The sequence below is a fragment of the Oncorhynchus masou genome, chromosome 24, assembly GCF_036934945.1.
Source record: "Oncorhynchus masou masou isolate Uvic2021 chromosome 24, UVic_Omas_1.1, whole genome shotgun sequence".
NCBI classification, from domain to species: Eukaryota; Metazoa; Chordata; class Actinopteri; order Salmoniformes; family Salmonidae; genus Oncorhynchus; species Oncorhynchus masou.
In genome coordinates this window covers 16,406,111-16,430,616 of record NC_088235.1, presented here as the reverse complement: position 1 = coordinate 16,430,616, position 24,506 = coordinate 16,406,111, and the positions used below count along the sequence as shown (strand labels likewise).

Genomic DNA, 24,506 nt, shown 5'->3' with positions numbered 1-24,506 from the left:
CACTGTACATGTTGCCCTCTGAAAATAGGTTTTCCATAATGGTCTTTCATGGTTCATTACCATACATACATGTAGAACTAAGGTAATGGAACATGTCCTGTACAATTAATCAATAATGCCAGAGGGGGTTTGTGATATATGGCCAACATAACGCGACTAAGGGCTGTTCTTACGCACAACGCAACATGGAGTGCTAGGACACAGCCATGGTATGTTGGCCATATATCACAAACCCCCAAGGTGCCTTTTTGCTATTATAAACTGGTTACCAATGAAATTAGAGCAGTAAAAATACATGTTTTGTCATACCCGTGGTATACGGTCTAATATAGGTATAGATATCCATCCACTTTGTGTACAAAACATTAATAACACCTTCCTAATATTCAGTTAGAACACCCTTTTGCACTCAGAACAGTCTCAATACAACGGGGCATGGACTGAAAGAATTCCACAGGGATGCAGGCCCATGTTGACTCCAATGTTTCCTACAGTTACAGTGGGGCAAAAAAAGTATTTAGTCAGCCACCAATTGTGCAAGTTCTCTCACTTAAAAAGATGAGGCCTGTAATTTTTATCATAGGTACACTTCAACTATGACAGACAAAATGAGAAAAAAAATCCAGAAATTCACATTGTAGGATTTTTAATGAATTTATTTGCAAATTATAGTGGAAAATAAGTATTTGGTCACCTACAAACAAGCAAGATTTCTGGCTCTCACAGACCTGTAACTTCTTCCTCTGTCCTCCACTCATTATCTGTATTAATGGCACCTGTTTGAACTTGTTATCTGTATTAAAGTCACCTGTCCACAACCTCAAACAGTCAAACTCCAAACTCCACTATGGCCAAGACCAAAGAGTTGTCAAAGGACACCAGAAACAAAATTGTAGACCTGCACCAGGCTGGGAAGACTGAATCTGAAATAGGTAAGCAGCTTGGTTTGAAGAAATCAACTGTGGGAGCAATGATTAGGAAATGGAAGATATACAAGACCACTGATAATCTCCCTCGATCTGGGGCTCCATGCAAGATCTCATCCCGTGGGGTCAAAATGATCACAAGAACCGTGAACAAAAATCCCAAAACCACACGGGGGGACCTAATGAATGACCTGCAGAGAGCTGGGACCAAAGTAACAAAGCCTACCATCAGCAAGGGCATTGAAGAGGAAACGTGGCTGGGTCTTTCAGCATGACAATGATCCCAAACACACCGCCTGGGCAACGAAGGAGTGGCTTCGTAAGAAGCATTTCAAGGTCCTGGAGTGGCCTAGCCAGTCTCCAGGTCTCAACCCCATAGAACATCTTTGGAGGGAGTTGAAAGTCCTTGCTGCCCAGCAACATCCTCAAAACATCACTGCTCTAGAGGAGATCTGCATGGAGGAATGGGCCAAAATACCAGCAACAGTGTGTGAAAACCTTGTGAAGACTTACAGAAAACGTTTGACTTCTGTCATTGCCAACAAAGGGTATATAACAAAGTATTGAGATAAACTTTTGTTATTGACCAAATACTTGTTTTTCACCATAATTTGCAAATAAATTAATTAAAAATCCTACAATGTGATTTTCTTGATTTTTTTTTCTTCTCATTTTGTCTGTCATAGTTGAAGTGTACCTATGATGAAAATTACAGGCCTCTCTCATCTTTTTAAGTGGGAGAACTTGCACAATTGGTGGCTGACTAAATACTTTTTTGCCCCACTCTATGTCAAGTTGGCTGGATACCCAGCATCTACTACCATACCCCGTTCAAAGGCACTTCAATCTTTGTCTTGCCCATTCACAATTCCTGTCTCAGTTGTCGCAAGGCTTCAAAATCCTTCTTTAACCTGTCTCCTCCCCTTCATCTAGACTGATTGAAGTGGATTTAACAAGTGACATCAATAAGGGATCATAGCTTTCACCTGGATTTACCTGGTCAGTCTCTGATGGAAATTTGATAATAATTTGTCCACTCAGTGTCTGTAGGAAAGGATATCAGAGGAGGAAAAAAAAGACAGACTGATTCTGATCAACTGGTGACATCATTTTCGTGTTGGCTCACCAATTAAAACACTTAAAAAGAAGATAGCTTGCTCTGTCTTTATCTGTCTCTTTCTAGTATCCTCTGTTCTCTCTCCCTGTCTCTCTCTTGCTCTCGCTCTTTCATATCTTTCTCTCTCATCTCTCCCCTTTCATCCCTCTCTCTCTAGCCACTAAACTCTGTATGGGGCTGAGAATGAGCAAATTGTGAAATTATTGGAATTGAATGATGAGTAGTTAATTCCTCCACAACAATGTGGAGCTGATGAGATTTCCCAGCAAACCAAAATCGGATCTGTGAAAATTTTAAAAACTTCCGTTATGTAGCAGCAAATTTTCTCATAACATATAACATTTTGTAGAAAGCATTTCCCTGATGTTCTAATAACATTGCTCTGGAAACATTTAATATTTTCTTTAAAGGTTCACATAATGTTTCATTAGGTTGTGGCAACAGTCTGGTGGGAACATTGTGGAGACATCACAAAAGATATGCTCCCAAAATACAAAAACTGTCCAGTTGTGCGGATGATTGCACAATTTTTAGTTTAGGGTGCAAAAAGCGAATAAAATGTAGTATGTTATTTGAAGGTTCCCAGAATGTTTTATTAGGTGGTGGTAACATTGTGGGGATATGACAATTCCAAAAAACGCTGAAAGTGTCCATTTCAAATAATGTTTGTATCAGGGAGCACAAAACATTCCTTTGATGTTGCAAGAATGTTGACAAAACATACATTGTTAGTTCTTTAAAGGTTCCCAGAACATTTCATTATGTAGTGGGAACAGGGTGGGTACATTACAAGGGATAGGTTACCAAAAAATAATATGCTCATTTGTGATGACATTCATGGACAATTGAGGTTGCAAAATATTGTAAGAATGTTGACATAACTCCTGGTCTAAGTTCCTTAAAGGTTTCCAGAACATTTAATGAAGTTAAAGAAGTTGTCTGTGGTGTTGCAAGAATACTTTTGGGATATTTACATAGGTTGCACAGAACATTCTCACGATGTTGCAAAGTGTTTTTTGTATCACCACAAACCAGCTACAGTGTCGGGCCATAAGCAGAGACAGAAAATGGTCAGTCAGAGGCAGCGCTCCAAGTGGCCCGTGTTTTTAATCATGTTTTTAATTATGGTCACATTTGCCCTCCATTTGGCCAAACCTATATCCTCCTGATTCTTGCTTACAAGCAAAACTCAAACAGGAAGTACCAGTGACATGCTCAATTTGGAAGGGGTCCGATGAAGCAAATGCTACAGGACAGTTTTGGAAGAACAGACTGGAATATGTTCTGGGATTCATGCAATGGCATTGAGGCATTTAAAATGAAATGAAGGGATGTATTAGAGTGAATCAGTCTCTAATACATTCCTTCATAAAGGAATGTATTATACACAACCATGATTATCCCAGTGTTCACATAGATGGGACAAATATAGGGTTGCAAACAAGTTTGAGAAAGTTTTGTATTAACACCTACTCTCTTACTGACATAGGCTGACAGCAGGCGGAAATAGTTTCAGAGAGTTTCCAAAAGAAGAATACTGTGATTTAGTAACTCAGGAATCCACCCACACCTCCTTCCCATCCTTCCATAATCCTTCAAATCACATGTACGAGCACCTTAAGATCCTTCCATGCCATAGACATTGGCATGTTAGACAGTCACAAACACACTTTAGCTGAAGACGAGGCAACTACGATGTAATGTGGCTGATGGCAGGCTGAACCAAGCGACGACAGGTCAGTGGAAGAGGAGGATGGATTCCGTATGTGTTCACTTCATACCTCTGACTTTTGCTCATTAAAACACAAAATACTGCAATTGTGAGAAATGATGTTGGGTTGAAGTGTGTCTTTATGTCCGTGTGAGCTTCTGTGTTAAAGAACTTCAACAGTGTCGGTCCTCGAATCTATACCTTCCTTCCTCATAACTATTCCACTACTCGTCCTCTTGGTTTTGTTTGGCCTTTTATGTATTCTGTGGATGAGTACTGGACGAGTTTTGAGGGAGATAGAGATCCATCACTGGGAGATGCAAAGTGAGTAGGAGAACTCGGATAACACAACTCCTATCGCATTTTCATTGAAAAAAAATGATTATGTCTTAAAAAAACGGCCTTTTATGAGTGCTGTGCTGGCACAGACACACACACACACGCATGCATGCACACATGCACGCACGCACGCACACACGCACACACACACACACACACATGTGCACATACACAGTATCTGTTAAGAATCATATACTGTTGAACTTCAATTTGCAACAGTGTTTATCAGCTATAGTGGTATACAATGTTGTTTGCATTTTGACTGACTGGTTGGTCTGAGTGCGTAATGCGTATCACCAGCAACATGACATAGAAACTAGATTTGTAGTGCAGATATATATTGTTACCATAGCAACATCTGGGACAGCAATGAACAGTGCGAGAATGTTGGGAATATAACATCAATCACCCTAAATGTGCCATTACTGCTGACAAATTAAATAAACAAGTGAAAAGACCCTAGAAAGTTACAATTCTTAAATTAGATCAATAATGTGAAGTAGGTTAATACAAGAAGAAAGATGAGGTTTTCACCTGTGTGTGTATGTGTGCCTGTAATTCTTTATATGTGTGTCTGTGTGCTGTGCCTAATAAATTGTCATAAACCACAGTACGGAGACTTTACAGATGATACTAAGGAGCGCTATCCCAGGTCTGTGGAGGAGATGGTTCCTGGCATGCTATCCTATCCCCTATGGTCCCATTAAACAACACCTGCCCAGGGAACTCAGTTCACTGTCTCAGCAACCAACCAACCAGCAACCACCCAGCCACAGCCCTCTCTTCCCTACCTGCAGCCAGACAACTACTAAACAACCTCTCATCTCATCTCACCTCCCTAAAGACCTAGGAACAACTTGGACCAGCATAACAGCTGACACGCCATCCCCACAATGACATCCACACTTCTATCCCCTTTGCTTTCTTGTTAACTGGTTCCTGAGATGGGATTCTGCTGTCACATTGGTCTTCAACACCATTTAAGAACTACAACTCCCTACAGACCCCAATAGGAACACGCACATGCAGCCAAGCTCCCAACCACCTCCTCCAACCCACACCCCCTCCCTATAGACCAATAGGAACACCCTGGACCATCCCATCCCCTCCCTATAGACCAATAAAAACACCCTGGACCATCCCATCCCAGGCACGCAAATCCCACGATAACCCATCTCACAGCAACACGTCTAGCTGTCTGCCCCCCACTCAGAAAGACAGGGTTGTTTGAATGAGTAAAGAGGGGAGGAATGAGGACTAAGAGGGGAGGAGACGAGGATAGGAAACAACAATTAAAGGTGTATTCAATCACAGGCACAGCATAGAAGGCTGCAGCGAGACCGAAGGGAGCATTGCTTTCATCACTCCAGCAGAGAAGTCATTATTTCCCCGCCATCCTTTTCGCTGCTCGACGGAATATATTAACTTCACAGCTAGCCAGCCCGCCGCTGTCTTCCTTAGCCCAAGAGTGCCTACATTGCTTGTTTTGAAGAGAGTATAGGAATTAGAGTATAGGAAAAAGGGCACACATAAACGCATACCCTGCAGAGAGAGAGAGAGAGAGAGAGAGAGAGAGAGAGACTAGAGGAGCGTCGGCACAAAACAAGTTCCAGTGGCCCCTTGGGGACCCACCACAGAGCTGCACAGCTCAGTGTGGAAAAAACATAATCAGCAGCAGCAAAACTGCCTCTCATAGCACACTCAAAAGCAAATGGCTGCTTAAAATACACTGGGTTGGCAGATGGACTTCCAGTTACTGTCGAAGAATGAGAGCGAGAACATCATCCACGCATGTCTTCTCCTTCTGACTGAGATTGGAATAAGACATCCCCAATCTCTTTTTACTTTCATCTCCAACAGTGCACAGACCATAGACCGAATGCATCACAGCCATATCAGCCATAATGAGTTTACCATAGAAATAGAATCAAATATATCATATTTCTGTAAAAAATACAGTCATCAAAAGGGCTTTGGTCATACTTGTCATTATGTTTCTATGCTTCAGACCACATCATATTCAGCACACTATACTAGGTTTTCAAATAAACAACGCCTTTCGGGAAACTACATCTGTGAATTTCAAAACATCTGATTCATGCTTTGTAAATGAATATGAATGCATCCTTGATGTATATTTGTTTGACTATGGCATGCGGTTTTTCCATTTATCCAACTCTGCTGGATTAATCTACTCCATATTCCTGAAGACGGCTAAAGCTTGTAATTCCATATTTAGCATAATCTGCATAATTTAATGAATAGTACTGCTGGATTTCACTTTCAGTTACAATGCAATACATTTTACGAAGCCTTGTTGAGACAAATCTGAAGACAATGTCAAGACATGTTAAAATTACATACACTCATGAATAGCATGAATATGCCTCACCTCAAAACAAGTGGATACAAAACAACAGTATTGGTAAAATCTTAATTTGGCTAGACTAGATATACGTGTCATGTATGTCATTTTATGTGGAAGAGGATGTGCATTTGTTTTTGTGTTGTAATCTTGAAGCTGAATAATTAAACCATACTGTATATAAAAATAAATACACTATACTGTATATGTAAAAAAATACACAATACAGTGTATAGAAATAAATACACAATACTGGATATATACATAAATACACAATACTGGATGTATATATAAATACACAATACAGGATACATGTATATACATAAATACACAATACTGGATATATACATAAATACACAATACTGGATGTATATATAAATAAACAATACAGGATACATGTATATACATAAATACATAGGGTAATGATATGGTTATGGGTGCCGTCTGTTTCATGTCACTCAGCGACAGTAATGACCCTATGATAGCTCGGAGAGGAGAGAGGAGACGAGGAAAGAGGAGAGAAAAGAGGAGATGAGAGGAGAGGAGGAGAGGAAAAAGGATAGGAGGAGAGGAGAGGGGAGAGGAGAGGAGATGAGGAAAGAGGAGAGAAAAGAGGAGAGGAGGAGAGGAAAAAGGATAGGAGGAGTGGAGAGGAAAGAGGAGATGAGGTGAGGAGAGGAGGAGAGGAAAGAGGAGATGAGGTGAGGAGAGGAGGAGAGGAAAGAGGAGATGAGGTGAGGGAGGAGGAGAGGAAAGAGGAGATGAGGGGGAGAGGAGGAGAGGAAAGAGGAGATGGGGAGTGGAGGAGGAGAGGAAAGAGGAGATGGGGGAGTGGAGGAGGAAAGGATAGGAGGAGTGGAGAGGAAAGAGGAGATGAGGTGAGGAGAGGTGGAGAGGAAAGAGGAGATGAGGTGAGGAGAGGAGGAGAGGAAAGAGGAGAGACCAGTAAAAAAGCCCGTCAGAATGCTGAAAATACAACCTGGATCTGAGTGAGTAACGTTCAGTCTACAGCTACTTCTAAAGTCAAAAAGAAAATACATTACAGTAATCTTAAAATATTTTACTTAATTAATAAACACTGAATGCTTTAAGGCTACCAAGCTGGCAAGAACAATTTCAATTTACGCCGCAGTGAGAGGAGTGAGCCCAACAACGGCAGCAGAGTTTCACTGCTTCCCCCACCCAAATTCAGAAGCCTCTTTGGCCCCCTGCTGCATGGTTTCCCCCTGTATAGAGGTCATCACAGTACAGTAACCCCTTGGATGTAAAAAAATTAGAAGGCACGGAAAGAGTACAAAAAGAAACTCCTCCTGGACAATCCAGAGAAACCTTTTGCAGACTACTACAAGAAAGGGAACGTAAACAACTTAATCTTCCATAAAGAGCCCTGGCATGGCACTGAGCTACATTGCCTTCAGAATGTACACTGTATTCACATTCCTTGACCTTTTCCACATTTTGTTATGTTACAGCCTGAATTTAAAATGGATTAAATATACACTACAGTTCAAAAGTTAGGGGTCACAAAGAAATCTCCTTGTTTTTGAAAGAAAAGCACATTTTTGGTCCATTAAAATAACATCAAATTGATCAGAAATAGAGTGCAGACATTGTTGTAAATGACTATTGTAGGTGGAAACGGCCGAATTTGTATGGAATATCTACATAGGCGTGCAGAGGCCCATTATCAGCAACCATCACTCCTGTGTTCCAATGGCTCATTTTTTATTTACATTTTTTTATTACACCTTTATTTAACCAGGTAGGCCAGTTGAGAATAATTAACACTGCAATGATGGATGTATATAGGGATGAGTTAGGTAGATTGGATGGCCTATTTACAAATGGACTGTGTACAGCTGCTCAGATAGCTGATGCTTAAAGTTACTGATGGATATATGAGTCTCCAAATTCAGTGATTTTTGCAATTCATTCCAGTCATTGGCAGCAGAGAACTGGAAGGAAAGGCGGCCAAACGTGGTGTTGGCTTTTGGGATGACCAGTGAGATATACCTGCTGGAGCGTGTGCTACGGGTGGGTGCTGGTATGGTGATTTGTGAGCTGAGATAATGCAGGGCTTTACCTAGCAAATACTTATAGATGACCTGGAGCCAGTGGGTTTGGCACCGAATCGGAAGCGAGGGCCAGCCAACGAGAGCATACAGGTCACAGTGGTGGGTGGTATATGGGGCTTCGGTGAAAAAACGGATGGCACTGTGATAGACTGCATGCAATTTGCTGAGTAGAGTGTTGAAGGGTATTTTGTAAATGACATCGCCGAAGTCGACGATCGGTAGTATAGTCAGCTTTTTGGGAGCATTTGACAGTGATTGACCAGTTGTTTGACAGTAGAGGCAGTGATCACTGAGATCCTGATTAAAAACAGCAGAGGTGTACTGGGAGGGCAAGTTGGTCAGGATAATATCTATGAGGGTGCCCATGTTTACGGATTTAGGGTTGTACCTGGTGGGTTCCTTGATCATTTGTGTGAGATTGAGGGCATCTAGCTTAGATTGCAGGACTGCCGGGGTGTTAAGCATGTCCCAGTTTAGGTCACCTAACATACTTAACTCTGAAGATAGATGGGGGGCAATCACTTCACATATGGTGTCCAGGGCACAGCTGGGAGCTGAAGGGGGTCTATAACAGGAGGCAACAGTAAGAGACTTATTTAAAAAGATATTCATTGTTTTACTTAGTAGCTCGTATTGTTTGGGCATAGACCTGGAAAGTATGACAGGGCTTTGCAGGCTATCTCTGCAGTCAATTTTATCTTGACGGAAAATGTTGTAGTTGGGGATGGAAGTCTCCGAATTTTTGGTGGCCTTCAAAAGCCATCAGGGTTGACAGAGTGTGCTAAAGCTGTGAATAAAACAAACTTAGGGAGGAGGCTTCTGATGTTAACATGCATGATACCAAGATATTACGGTTACAGAAGTCAACAAATGAGAGCTCCTGGGGACACACAGGGCCTGGGTTAACCTCCACATCACCCGAGGAGCAGAGGAAGAGTACAATGAGGATAGATTCAGGCCATAATGTACAGACAGGGGTGTGATAGGGTGTGGGTACAGTGGAGGTAAACCTAGGCATTTGGTAACGATAAGAGAGGTTGCATCTCTGGACGCACTAGTTATGCTGGTCACCGCATGTGTGGGATGTGAGACAAAGAGGTATCTGAGGCATGTTGAGTGGGACTAGGGGCTCCGCTGTGAATTGAAACAATGATAACTATCCTAAACCACAGTATACAAGGCATACTGACATTAGAGTGTCTCCTGACCCCTCCTGTCTCAGCCTCCAGTATTTATGCTGCAGCAGTTTATGTGTCGGGGGGCTAGGGTCAGTTTGTTATATCTGGAGTACTTCTCCTGTCCAATCCGGTGTCCTGTGTGAATTTAAGTATGCTCTCTCTAATTCTTTCTTTCTTTCTCTTTCTTTCTTTCTCTCTCTCGGAGGACCTGAGCCCTAGGACTACCTGACATGATGACTCCTTGCTGTCCCTAGTCCACCTGGCCGTGCTGCTGCTCCAGTTTCAACTGTTCTGCCTGTGATTATTATTAATTGACCATGCTGGACATTTATGAACATTTGAAATTCTTGGCCATGTTCTGTTATAATCTCCACCCAGGACAGCAGGAAGAGGACTGGCCACCCCACATAGCCTGGTTCTTCTCTAGGTTTCTTCCTAAGTTTTGGCCTTTCTAGGGAGTTTTTCCTAGCCCCTGTGCTTCTAAACCTGCATTGCTTGCTGTTTGGAGTTTTAGGCTGGGTTTCTGTACATCACTTTGAGATATCAGCTGATGTACGAAGGGCAATACAAATATATTTGATTTTATTTGATTAGAGAGAGACATAAAGCGAGGCATAAAGCAATCACAGGTGTTGATTGGGAGAGCTAGCTAAGACAACAACGGGTAAGACAACAACAGATAATCAGCTAAGACAACAACAGGTAAAATGGCAATGAATGGAGAGGGTCAGTTAACTACAAACAGGGCCTGAGTTTGAGGCTGGGGACGGCAGATAAGCAAAATAAACAAAAATGGAGTAGCGTGATTAATGAACATTCCAGCAGGCATCAGCTATGTAGCCAAGTGATCATAGGGTCCAGTGAACAGCAATAGATGAAACAGGGAAGCCACTAGGTAGTCGTTACTACGATAGCAAGAGGGAGACACAGCGTAAAAAAAAGGTTAGCAGGCTGGGGCTAGTAGAAGAGTCTGCACCGACGTCCGGCAAAGGCCGGTTGAGGGCACAACGGACGGAATTGTGTTGGCAGACCAGTCGTGATGGAACAATGGGGCTCCGTGTCGATACCTCTTTGGCAATAGATGATTGCTCGCCGGGAGATGTGCCTGGCTTGTTGCTAACTGGTGCTAGCTTCGGGACAAGGGTGTTAGCCACTCTAGCCACTCGGTAGCAGCTAGCTAGCAGCGATGTTCGAATGCAAATGTCCAGAGCATACGGCAAGAATCTGGGTAGTGTAGTGGATTCTAGTCATTTTAGTGTAGCTTTGGGGCTGGGCCACTCGGTGGTAGCTAGCTCGCTGTGACGATCAGGCGTAATGGTCCAGAGCTTACGGCAGGATTCCGGCATTGTAGTGGAGAAAAACAGTCCAAAATGCAGAGAGTTGATAACACACTGTGCAGACTGGCATGCTGGCAAGTATAATCCAGGCTAAAAGCGGCTTGTGTCTGTGCTAAAGGTAAATGCCACTAGCAGTGACTAACAATGACTAAATAGATATAATTAGCTGGTTAGCTTCTGATGAAGGTTCTGGCTATAAGGTCAAAAAAAAATAGCAGAGCTGTATCACATTGGGTGAGGTGGGTTGCCGGAAGGTATATTTAATTTAAAAATGAAAAAAGAGATAGTTTTTATATATATTTCAATATATTTTCAGACGAAAAAAAAACAAATTTACACGGGAGAACGACAAACAACGTCTGCAGTGCTACGCCATCTTAGAATCACGTTGTGTTAGCTAATCCAAGTATATCATTTTAAAAGGCGCATTGATCATTAGAAAACCCTTTTACATTTATGTTAGCACAGATGAATACTGTTGTTCTGAATAAAGAAGCAATACAAAGGGGCTTCTTTCGACTAGTTGAGTATCTGGAGCATCAGCATTTGTGGGTTCAATTACAGGCACAAAATGGCCAGAAACAAAGACCTTTCTTCTGAAACTCATCAGTCTATTCTTGTTCTGAGAAATGAAGGCTATTCCATGCGAGAAATTGCCAAGAAACTGAAGATCTCGTACAACGCTGTGTACTACTCCTTTCCCAGAACAGTGCAAACTGGCTCTAACCAGAATAAAAAGAGGAGTGGGAGGCCCCAGTGCATATCTGAGCACGTGGACAAGTACATTAGAGTGTCTAGTTTGAGAAACAGATGCCTCACAAGTCCTCAACTGGCAGCTCCATTAAAATGTCCTATAAGCTATGTACAGTGTGCAAATAGTAGAATATACAAATGGTGGGGGGGATATCAATAGATAGTTTATATTTACATTGGTGTTTCTGACCCAAATTTTCTTGTGGCATCAGATCACACATTTTGCTGCTGCAAAACACCAGTCTCAACGTCAACAGTGAAGACGTGACTCCAGGATGCTGGCCTTCTATGCAAAGTTGCAAAGAAAAAGCTATTTTTCAGACTGGCCAATATAAAGAAAAGATTAAGATGGGCAAAAGAACACTGACAATGGACAGAGTAACTCTTCCTAGGAGGCAAGCATCCCGGAGTCGACTATTCACTGTTGACGTTGAGACTGGTGTTTTGTGGGTACTGAAGCCAGGATATCCATATAATTGGTACCATTGGAAAGAAAACACTTTGAAGTTTGTAGAAATGTTTAAATAGTGTAGGAGAATATAACATAATTGATATGGTAGGTGAAAATCCAAAGAAAAACCTAACAGCATTGGTTTTTTTTTTCATTCATTATTAACATAAGTTAGGGAGTTCAACAGTTCAGTTCATTAAGTCAATAGTAATCATCCGCGAGTCATTTAGGCTCGTAACTATTTATCATAAATCATGAAAGAATACAAACAGTGAATGGTTATTCAATCTATAATCCCCATTATCAAAGTCGATCAGTTAGCAAACAATGACGTTTCTCATTTCACTTTTTCAATTATCTTCATGTGTGCATATAATTAATGTCAATACATATGAACCATATCGATTGCATAATTGGCCTATGAGGATCCATAGGGCCGTGATCATTAACAATTCACATTACACAATATGTTTGAAGCGTGCGCTCCAAGCCGCGCTCCAAGCCGCGCTCCGCGGTAATGGCTATTAACAGTAACTGAATGGCCCATCTCCCGATCGCCACAGATAATTCAGATGAAAGGTAACAGAGTCGGTGGACTTATGTGGATTAATGGATGCACAGAACTTCTGGATCAGATGGAGTCAAGGAAGAGAAAGCAGCGAGATCAGGCGATGGCCATTTCCTCCTTTTATGGATTTGAGATCTGTCGGACATTTCCACCTGACCTAATTAAAGCGCCCCTGGCCCAGCTGAGTAAATGGCAATGAATTAAAGGATTATTGCACCAACTCCATGGGCCTTTTCTACAGATATATATCGATGGAATTAATTGGACAAAATAACCATTTGTGATGTTTATGGGACATATTGGAGTGCCAACAAAAGAAGCTCGTCAAAGGTAAGGCATGAATTATATTTTTATTTCTGCGTTTTGTGTCGCGCCTGCAGGGTTGAAATATGGTTTCTCTCTTTGTTGACTATGGTGCTATCCTCAGATAATAGCATCGATTGCTTTCGCCGAAAAGCCTTTTTGAAATCTGACACATTGGCTGGATTCCCAACAAGTGAAGCTTTAATTTGCTATCTTGCATGTGTGATTTAATGAAAGTTAGATTTTTATAGTAATTTATTGAATTTGGCGCTCTGCATTTTCGCTGGCTTTTTTCCAGGTAGGACCCTAGCGTCCCACACATCCCAGGGAGTTAAGCAGCCATTTGCTTTCTGAGTGTGCTTTGAGAGGCAGTTTTGATGCTGCTGATCATGTTTTTTTGCTGCTCTGTGGTGGGTCCCCAAGGGGTCACTGGAACTTGTTTTGTGCCGATGCTCCTCTAATTTCCTTCTCTCTCCTCTCCCTCATCTTTCTCTCACTTCTATCTCTCCTCTCATTCTCTTTCTCACTCTCTCATTTTCCTGCAGTGAAATGTGGTGTTTAAGGAACCCTGCAGATTAACATGTAATACATCTATACATCTAGAACATAAAGGAGGCATTGAGAGCAGCCGTTGATGCAAAAGGAGTATAGTAGAGGGAGGATGAGACACAAACACACACATAAGCACACTAAAGCAAACACACACAAAGGAAAGAGAGTGGGATGATTCTCACAGCCCTCTGACCTCACTGCAGTAATAACATGCCTATCATAATTTCCTCAATGTAAGTGCTCTCGGAGTCACAGTAGGCCACACGGAGGGAGCACGGACGTATGCACAGGGTACACAAACACACGGAATCGGAGCCAGGAGCATCTGCTACTAGTGGAGCCATATGACCTCCCTCCCACTTCTTGCTCACACCATGTGAGGCTCCTTGCTCCTTTCCTCACCCCTCTCCCCTCCCCCTCAGCCACCCCCCACACACAAGGCTTCCTATGTCCTGCTCCCTATCCCCTCACAGAAGACTGGCTTCCTAACACATACTGTAGGGACAGTAAGGCTAAGATCTTCCCTTCCTTAACCCTCCTGTTGGGTTTGTGTGTCACAACTTCCGCCAAAGTCGGTCCCTCTCCTTGTTCGGGCGTCGTTCAGCAGGCCTTCTAGCCATTGCCGATCCACTTTTCACTTTCCATTTGTTTTGTCTTCCCACACACCTGGTTTGAAATCCATAATTACATGTTGTTTCCCCCATGTCCTTGTCAGGCATTGTTTATTGTAAGTGCACGTTGTCTGGTATGTGACGGGGTTTTGTCCCATTGTATATATTGTTTTTGTTCACTGTGACTTTTATTATTAAACTGCGCCGTTGTAACACAGTCTTTGCTCTCCTGCGCCTGACTTCTCTGCCGCCAGTACGCATTCCTTACAGAATTCCGGACCCAAACTTATGGAGTCCGCAGGAGCAGGTACCCCGGGAATAGGGGTGGAGGAGCGCGTCCGGGAGCACGCAGCAATGCTCCACCATCTTGGCACCACCATGGACCGCATTGTCCAGACAGTGGACCGCTGGAAGAGACAGGGAGTTCTCCCAGCGCCTCCACCGTCACAACCGGGGTCTTCCCCAGGAATATAATGGGATGGCTGCGTACTCCCAGTGGTTCCTTTTGCAGCTGGATTTATACTGTACCTGGCAATCATCCACACCAGGCTCCATCGGGCCGTGAGAGGGTGTCCGCCCTCGTCTCGTGCCTCACCGGGAAAGCCCTGGAGTTGGCAAACGCCGTGTGGAGAGAGGGAGATGCGGCGTTGGACCAGTTTGAGGACTTCACCCGAGGGTAGAGCGTAGAGCCCGAGGGTAGAGCGGCGGGTGAGTGCCTCTTCCATCTGAGGCAGGGGATGAGGAGCGCCCAGGTGTTAGCCCTGGAGTTTTGGACCCTGGCTGCCGGCGCGGGATGGAACGACAGGGCCCTGATCGACCATTACCGCTGTAGTCTGCTTCAGGATGTCCGTCAGGACATGGCCTGCAGAGACACCATCCTCACGTTCAGCCAGCTGGTGGAACTGTCCAACCTGCTGTCTTCCCGTGGACATTCAGATCAGGGTCTGTTGGTTCCATCCCCCCGCACCCCCTCTCCGATACACATGGAGCTGGGAGGGGCGGTGCAGAGGGAGAACGGATGAGTGTTTCAGCTTGTGCACCATCTGTGGCCGCAGAGGTCACACTGTCGGTCGGTGCCGAGTTGGTTTCTCTGGGTATCGAGGCAGCAGGCAGGGCACTCTGGCGCCACCCCAGGTGAGCCGGTACCTTTCTCACCCACAGCCGTCTGTTGCACATATGTTTGTGTATGTCACTTTCCCTGACTTTCCCTGCATTTCCAGCATAAGGCGCTTGTCGATTAAGGCGCGGCTGGGAATTGTATAGATAAATCGTTCGCCCATAGTTTAGGGGCTGTTCCTTTCCCCGTTCCTGCCTTAGATAGTCAACAATTAAGGTCAGGGTTGATTAGGGAGGCCACCGCTCCTCTGGGCATGGTGACGCAGGGGGGTCACAAGGAGAGAATTAGTCTCTTTCTTATTGACTCTCCTGCGTTTACCGTGGTGCTAGACCTACCCTGGTTAGTTTGTCATGACCCCACTGTTTCTTGGCCACAGAGGGCTCTCACGGGGTGGTCGCGAGAGTGCTCAGGGAGGTGTTTAGGGGTTTACGTTGGTGCTACTACGGTGGAAAGTCCAGACCAGGTCTCCAACGTGCGCATTCCCCCTGAATATACCAATTTGGATCTCGCCTTCTGGGTACATTCGGTCCTCCACATCAGCCGCCTCCTCGAGTTTTGTGAAGAAGAAGGATGGAGGTCTGTGCCCGTGTATTGACTATCGGGGTCTGATCCAGACCACTGTGAGGTATAGTTACACACTACCGTTCATAGCCAGAGCAATTGAGTCAATGCACGGGGTGCGCTTCTTCACCAAACTAGATCTCAGGAGCGCTTACAACCTGGTGCGTATCCAGGAGGGAGACGTGTGGAAGACGTCTTTCAGTACCATCTCAGGGCACTATGAGTACCTCGTCATGCCGTACGGGTTGATTAATGTGCCATCAGTCTTCTAAGCCTTTGTAGATGATATTTTCAGGGACTTGCACGGGTTGGGTGTAGGGGTGTATATTGATGACATTCTGATATACTCCGCTACATGCGCCGAGCATGTGTCCCTGGTGCGCAGGGTGCTTGGTCGCCTGTTGGAACATGACCTGTACGTCAAGGCTGAGAAATGCCTGTTCTTCCAGCAGTCCGTCTCCTTCCTAGGGTATTGCATTTCCACCTCAGGGGTGGAGATGGAGAGTGACCGCATTTCAGCCGTGTGTAATTGGCCGACTCCAACCACGGCAAAGGATGTGCAGCAGTTCTTAGCGTTTGCCAACTACTACCGGAGGTATATCCGGGGTTATGGTCAGGTATCGGCTCCCATTACCTCACTGCTGAAAGGGGGCCCGGTGCATTTGCAGTGGTCAGCTGAGGCGGACAGGGCTTTTAGTCACCTGAGGGCTCTGTTTACCTCGACTCCGGTGCTGGCCCATCCGGATCCCTCTTTGGCGTTCATAGCGGAGGTGGACGCCTCCAAGGCTGAGATAGGAGCAGTGCTCTCTCAGTGCTCGGGTATGCCTCCATTGCTCCACCACCTGTCTTTAGTTTGTCCATTAGTAGTCTCACCCATTAATTTCCAATGACAGGTCATTTTTGACCGGGAACACCATAGGTCTTCAAAAGTTAAATAAAACACCCAAATTTGATGAAAATCATCAACATTTATTTTGTGTGTTCAGATAGCCTGTGTGGGCAAAGTCATGGAAATGTATGAGAATCAGATTAAATTAACTACATTTTTCAGAGTGAAAACTTGTAAATGGGTCCATTTCGACCTGAACACAGCAGGAGGCTTACAGATCTCATACAGGTCTCTCACCCACCATCCCTAACGCTAAGGTCACTAGTCCCTCCACTACCAGAGAGAGGTCACAGAGGACCCGGTTCCCAACACACGGGCAAACACAGGCACACAGTGTTCGAACCTTTTATCCTTCTCTTTGTTAATGAGTGCCCTGTGCCTCTTCAGGTTCAATCCCATCACTAAGGCCCCGGGTCGTGGTTTTAGGCCTCTGAGGCCACCGTATGTTGCTGCGCTTGAATATGATCTGTGCTCTAGCATCCTAGGCTGAGTCCCAAACGGCACCCTATTCCATTTGAAATGCACTACTTTTAACAAGGGCTCTGGACAAAAGCAGTGCACTATAGAAGGAATAAGGTGCCTCAGGAAGTCAGCCCTAGTTATAATCACAGAGCACCAGCTGCAGCCCAGAGACAGATTGATGCTAGCTACCCAGAGTCCGTTGGAGGATGGTGGGTGAGGTCTGTACATGAGTGTGTGTGTGTTTGTGCATTTCTGAAAGGTATAAAATTATGAATTCTTTCCACATGAAAGGATATGCTGCCATAACGTTACTGTATTTACTATAGCTGGGAATTGCCAGTGACCTCACAATCCGATATTTTCACTAAACCTATGTGTGATAGGATACATTTGAAGTCGGAAGTTTACATACTACTTAACCAAATACATTTAAACTCAATTTTTCACAATTCCTGACATTTAGTCCTAGTAAAAATCATTCCCTGTCTTAGGTCAGTTAGGATCCCCACCTTATTTTTAGAATGTGAAATGTCAAAATAATAGGAGAGATAATGATTTATTTCAGCTTCTATTTTTTTCATCACATTCCCAGTGGTTCAGAAGTTTACATACACTCAATTAGTATTTGGTAGCATTGCATTTAAATTGTTTAACTTGGGTCAAACTATTCGGGTAGCCTTCCACAAGCTTCCCAGAATAAGTTGGGTGAATTGTGGCCCATGCTTCCTGACAGAGCTGGTGTAACTGAATCAGATTTGTAGGCCTCCTTGCTCGCACATGCTTTTTCACTTCTGCACATCCTGTTCTATAGGATTGAGTTCAGGGCTTTGTGAGGGCCACTCCAATACCTTAACTTTGTTGTCCTTAAGCCATTTTGCCACAACTTTGGGGTCATTGTCCATTTGGAAGACCCATTTGCAACCAAGCTTTAACTTCCTGACTGATGTCTTGAGATGTAGCTTCAACAAATCCACAGAATTTTACCACCTCATGATGCCATCTATTTTGTAAAGTGCACCAGACCCTTCTGCAGCAAAGCTTCCCCACAACATGATGCTGCCACCTCCATGCTTCACAGTTGAGATGGTGTTCTTCGGTTTGCAAGCATCCCAACATTTTCCTCCAAACATAACACGGCCATTATGGCCAAACAGTTCTATTTTTGTTCCATCAGACCAGCGGACATTTCTCCAAAAAGTATGATATTTTTCCCCATGTGCAGTTCCAAACCGTACTCTGGCTTTTTATGGCAGTTTTGAGGTCTTCACTGATTTATTTAGATTTTCACATGACGTCAAGCAAAAGGGCACTGAGTTGGAAGGTAGGCCTTGACATACATCCCCAGGTACACTTCCAATTGAGTCAAATTATGTCAATTAGCCCATCAGAAGCTTCTAAAGCCATGACATCATTTTCTGGAATTTTCCAAGCTGTTTAAAGGCACAGTCAACTTAGTGTAAGGAAACTTCTGACCCACTGGAATTGTGATACAGTGAATTATAAGTGAAATAATCTGTTTGTAAACAATTGTTGGAAAAATTACTTGTGTCAAACACAAAGTAGATGTCCTAACTAACTTGCCGAAACTATAGTTTGTTTTCAATAAATGTTGGTTGAAAATTGAATGACTCTAATCTAAGTGTTTGTAATCTTCTGACTTCACGAATTGGTGAGGGCACTAGAACTGTCTGCAGCACCCGTTCTCACCATACTAGATTCTGAAGTGAAATGTCAAGTGTTTGCTGTCCCCAACCAAGGAGGGACTACATCAGCACCTACATCATAATCTTCTGCACAGATTCTGTCAGACCTGGGCACTGACAGTAAATCTCAGTAAGACAAAAGTAATGGTGTTCCAAAAAAGGTCCAGTTGCCAGCAACACATTTACAAATTCCATCAAAACACCGTCACCCTAGAACACAAAAAAACTATACGTAACTCGGCCTGAACATCAGTGCCACAGGTAACTTCCACAAAGTTGTGAACGATCTGAGAGTCAAGGCAAGAAGAGCCTTCTATGCAATCAAAAGGAACATAAAATCTGACATACTGTACCCCTTAGGATCTGGATAAAAATACTTGAATCAGTAATAGAATCCATTGCCCTTTATGGGTGTGAGGTATATTGCCTTCTCACCAACCAAGAATTCACAAAATGTAACAAACACCAAATTGAGACTCCACATGCAGAATTCTGCAAAAAATATCCTCTGTGTACAACGTGAAACACCAAATAAAGCATGCAGATCAGAATTAGGCCGATAACCGCTAATTATTAAAATCCAGAAAACAGCCCTTAAATTCCACAACCACAGAAAAGGAAGCGATTCCCAAACCTTCCATAACAAAGCTATCACCTACAGAGAAATGAACCAGGAGAAAAGTCCTCTTAGCAAGCTGGTCCTGGGGCTCTGTTCACAAACACAACCAGGGCCCCAGGATAGCAACACAATTAGACCGAACCCAATCTTGCGAAAACAAAAAAATGATTACTTGACACATTGGAAATAATTAACAAAAGAACTGAGCAAACTAGAATGCTAGTTGGCCCTAAACAGAGAGTACACAGTGGCAGAATAACTGACCACTGTGACTGACCAGAACTTTAAAAAAGCTTTGACTATGTACAGACTCAGTGAGCATAGCCTTGCTATTGAGAAATAAATATAAATATATAAATATAAAATAATTATTTTCTGTTTCTACATTGCATTGGTGTTTACAGTGTACTTGTTACCCCTCTCAGTCGATTACTTTCACTGTAGAACATTGTATTGAAATGTAGATATAAGCCTATGAAAGACCAAAGAGCTTAACCTCTTACATCTATGGGGGCGCTATTTAATTTTTGGATGAAAAACGTTCCCGTTTTAAACAAGATATTTTGTCACAAAAAGATGCTCGACTATGCATATAATTGATAGCATTCGAAAGAAAACACTCTGACGTGTCCAGAACGACCAAGATATTCTCTGTGCGTGCCCTAGAACGTGAGCTTCAGGCAAAACCAAGATGAGATGGCATCCAGGAAATGAGCAGGATTTTTGAGGCTCTGTTTTCCATTGTCTCCTTATATGGCTGTGAATGCGAGAGGAATTAGCCTGCCCTTTCTGTCGTTTCCCCAAGGTGTCTGCAGCATTGTGACGTATTTGTAGGCAGATCATTGGAAGATTGACCATAAGAGACCACATTTACCAGGTGTCCGCCCGGTGTCCTGCGCCGAAATTGGTGCGCAAAAGTCACCTGCCAGTATTTTTCCATGGGATACAGAGAAGAAAGCAAGCTTCCACGAACTGCATATCAATGAAGAGATATGTGAAAAAACACCTTGAGGATTGATTCCAAACAACGTTTGCCATGTTTCGGTCGATATTATGTAGTTAATCCGGAAAAAGTTTTACGTTGTAGGTGACTGAATTTTCGGTTCGTTTCGGTAGCCAGACGCAATGTAGAAAACGGAACGATTTCTCCTACACACAGACGCTTTCAGGAAAAACTGCGCATTTGGTATGTAACTGAGAGTCTCCTCATTGAAAACATCAGAAGCTCTTCAAAGGTAAATGATTTTATTTATTTGGTTATCTGGTTTTTGTGAAAATGTTGCGTGCTAAATGCTACTCAAAATGCTATGCTAGCTTTGCATACTCTTACACAAATTAGTCAATTTCTATGGTTCAAAAGCATATTTTGAAAATCTGAGATGACAGTGTTGTTAAGAAAAGGCTAAGCTTGAGAGCAGACGCATTATTTTCATTTTATTTGATTTTCAGAAATCGTTAACGTTGCGTTATGCTAATGAGCCTGAGGCTTTAGTCACAAACCCGGATCCGGGATGGGGAGTTTCAAGAAGTTAAGATTTAGAACAACAGTGTTTACATGGTATATCCAAAAATGTACTATTATGAAAGCAGTGTTTGCCATTTGATGCAAATGCTTCATTCTGACATGTGTTTATGGCATTTTGAATGCAGTGTTACATTTTGAAGGAGATGTGAGGCAGTTTGCATTTTGTGTGTGCAGTTTTGGGAATTGTGTAAGCAGTTGGAAAAAACTGTATTATCTATTTCACTTCAAAACATATGTTTCCCATGCCAATAAAACCCTTCAAATTGAATTGACAGAGAGAGAGTGAGAGAGAGAGAGAGAGAGAGAGAGAGAGAGAGAGAGAGAAAGAGAGGGGGTGGTTGGTTGGCTGGTGTTGGAGAAGGGTCAGGGAGGCAGAAGGCAGTAGTATTACAGGGCAAGTCAGAGCAGTATGAACAAAAACAAAACACAAAAAAAAAGCTCCGTCTTCTAGGCTCTGACTTGGCCCTCCGAGCTTAAGGCTCACATGAGACACTACAATACACAGACCAGAAACGAACCAGAGGGAAGCAGGAAGTAGCATCTTGCTAATACTAGAACTGCACGTATTTGATGCCTGCCAAATGCCAAAAATGGTTCCCGGCGACTACTAGTTTGAAGCCACACCGATGCTTCTATGAATCAACTTCCCCATTATCATTAAACTATCCATTACTGTTATAAGGTCATGATTATGCTAGTTCTTTGTAGAACTTTCCGTATCGTTATGATATCATCATCATCATCACCAGCATCATCCTCATCATCAACAGCATCATCATCACCAGCATCATCATGTAGCATATTTGCGGGTGTGTATTAGGATATACATAAAATAGCTGAGTAGAGTAGAATAGAGTAGAGTATCAGGAGGACAACAGTAGAGGCTGAGTAGAGTAGAATAGAGTATCAGTAGGACAAGAGTAGAGTAGAGTAGAGTAGAGTATCAGTAGGACAACAGTAGAGGCTGAGTAGAGTAGCAGAGACTTACAATGTGTAGCTTCAGGTAGTCTCCAAGGCCAGATGAGCTGTCCACCCTCACCAGAACAGCATCCTCTAGCTGTGTGCTGAAACCTATGGCCAGCCTGTCTGCCCGCGTACTGGGCCTGTCATTGGGAGGCCATGTATACGTGATTAGTCCACCGTCACGGCCAAATATATACGTAGTTCCAGCTGGAGAGAGAGGAGAGAAAGATGAGGGTTAGGTTGTTAATAGGTTGAAATGGACCACTATCTCTGTAAAGTTTAAAGTCAGGATAATTTTGTCACTTATCAGAAAGAAAGTAGTTGGATGAGAAAATTCATCGGATGTACTCTGTACTCCGGAATACTTTCTGTAAAGGAATACTTGTAAGTCGTCATATTTACGAAACACAAACACCCAAACTATAGTAATGCCAAGGATTTCAAACTGCAACTTGACCTTCATGAAAACACACACTGACTTTAACGCAGATAAAACCGGAGTCATTTTCTTCCAGTGAAGCAGTTTCCTGTCTGTGTAAGTATTCCTCGTTATTACACACCACTGCCTTTGGAGCTTCTGAATGCCTCGTTATTACACACCACTGCCTTTGGAGCTTCTGAATGCCTCGTTATTACACACCACTGCCTTTGGAGCTTCTGAATCCCTCGTTATTACACACCACTGCCTTTGGAGCTTCTGAATGCCTTGTTATTACACACCACTGCCTTTGGAGCTTCTGAATGACTCATTATTACACACCACTGCCTTAGGAGCTTCTGAATGCCTCATTATTACACACCACTGCCTTTGGAGCTTCTGAATGCCTCATTATTACACACCACTGCCTTTGGAGCTTCTGAATGCCTCGTTATTACACACCACTGCATTTGGAGCTTCTGGGGGAAAACATAAACAAGCAGGGCACAGAGCAAGGAAACACACAGCTACTGTGTGTCTCCGCCAGATACTCCGCCAACAACTCACCCACAGACACTCGGCCCTCATGGAATGTGTTTGACACGTGTGCTCTAGAATAAGTGTACCATCCGGTTCCTCGTTTGAAAGGCTGTGGTAAAAGGTTAACTCAATGGGAAGAGAGAGGCTAGCAGTAGACACTAGTGACCTATTCAAATTGATGGGTAAGAGGAAAAAGCATTTTCTACTAATGAACAAAGCAGTTTATTCCCAAATAGCAGAATTGAGGAGAGATTGAAGGCCTACTAATAATCAGATTTTCCAATGATGGTTGTTGCCTTGGAGTTATTTTACTCGCTGAGCTGTTTGTCAAATCAGTGTCTATTTCTTTCAGTGAAAGTAGACTTGATATAATATATTCCAGCACACATACACCTTCATATCTATTATTGTCATATTATCTTTAGAATATATATATATGTTTACCTTTATTTAACTAGGCAAGTCAGTTAAGAACAATTTCTTATTTACAATGACAGCAGTGGGTTAGGAACAGTGGGTTAACTGCCTTGTTTAGGGGCAGAACAAAAGATTAATACCTTGTCACCTAGGGGATTTGATCTAGCAAGCTTGCGGTTGCCAGTCCAATGCTCTAACCACCAGGCTACCTGCCACCCCCCTGCTGCCCCTCAATACATTAATTAATTAGGCAAAAAAAACAACTGACATGAGTTCTTTGTCAATCAACATTTTCTTTAGGTGTGAGGTTTTTGTGTGTGTGTGGGGGGGGGGGGTTGTTCATGTGTGTGGTTAAACAAAGGAGTGGGAGATTGCAATGTTTGACTGATAATGTAAAATTATAAAGAACTTGGTTGTGGAAGCGAGTGAGAGCGTGCGAGAGCGAGAGCGCGAGAGAGAGAGAGAGAGAGAGAGAGACCAAGTTTTCACAAAATGGAACAAACACCAAATTGAGTCTCTGCATGCATTGTTTGGTGTTTTAAGTTGTACACAGAGGATATTTTTGCAAAATTCTACATGCAGTCTCAATTTGGTGTTTGTCCCATTATGTGAATTATTGGTCTCTCTCAACACCAAGTTCTATATTATTTTACATTATCAGTCAAACATTGCAACCTCCCACTCTTCTGTTTTCCAACACACACGACCAAACACATGCAGCATTAGGTCGATACCCATGAATGACCAGAATCGATAAACAGCCATTACATTCTACATCCACCTAAAAGGAAGCGATTCCCAAACCTTCCATAACAAAGCCATCACCTACAGAGAAATTAACCTGGAGAATAATCTTCTAAGCAAGCTGGTCCTGGGGCTCTGTTCACAAACATAGACCCCACAGAGACCCAGGATAGCAGCACAATTAGACCCAATCAAATCATGAGAAAACAAGAAGACAATAAAATAAATAAAAAAACAGAGCAAACTAGAATGCTATTTGGCC

General features: G+C 43.1%; 1 protein-coding gene across 6 annotated transcripts in view; it reads right to left on the bottom strand.

Moving 5' to 3' along the window:
- LOC135511864 (neurexin-1a-like) overlaps positions 1-24,506 on the bottom strand; it is a 918,691-nt gene that overhangs the window by 338,920 nt on the left and 555,265 nt on the right. For all 6 annotated transcript variants that reach the window (XM_064933362.1, XM_064933358.1, XM_064933359.1 and 3 more), the window contains one exon: positions 22,151-22,332. In XM_064933362.1, the coding sequence (XP_064789434.1) occupies positions 22,151-22,332 (182 nt within the window). The remainder of the gene's footprint in view (positions 1-22,150; positions 22,333-24,506) is intronic.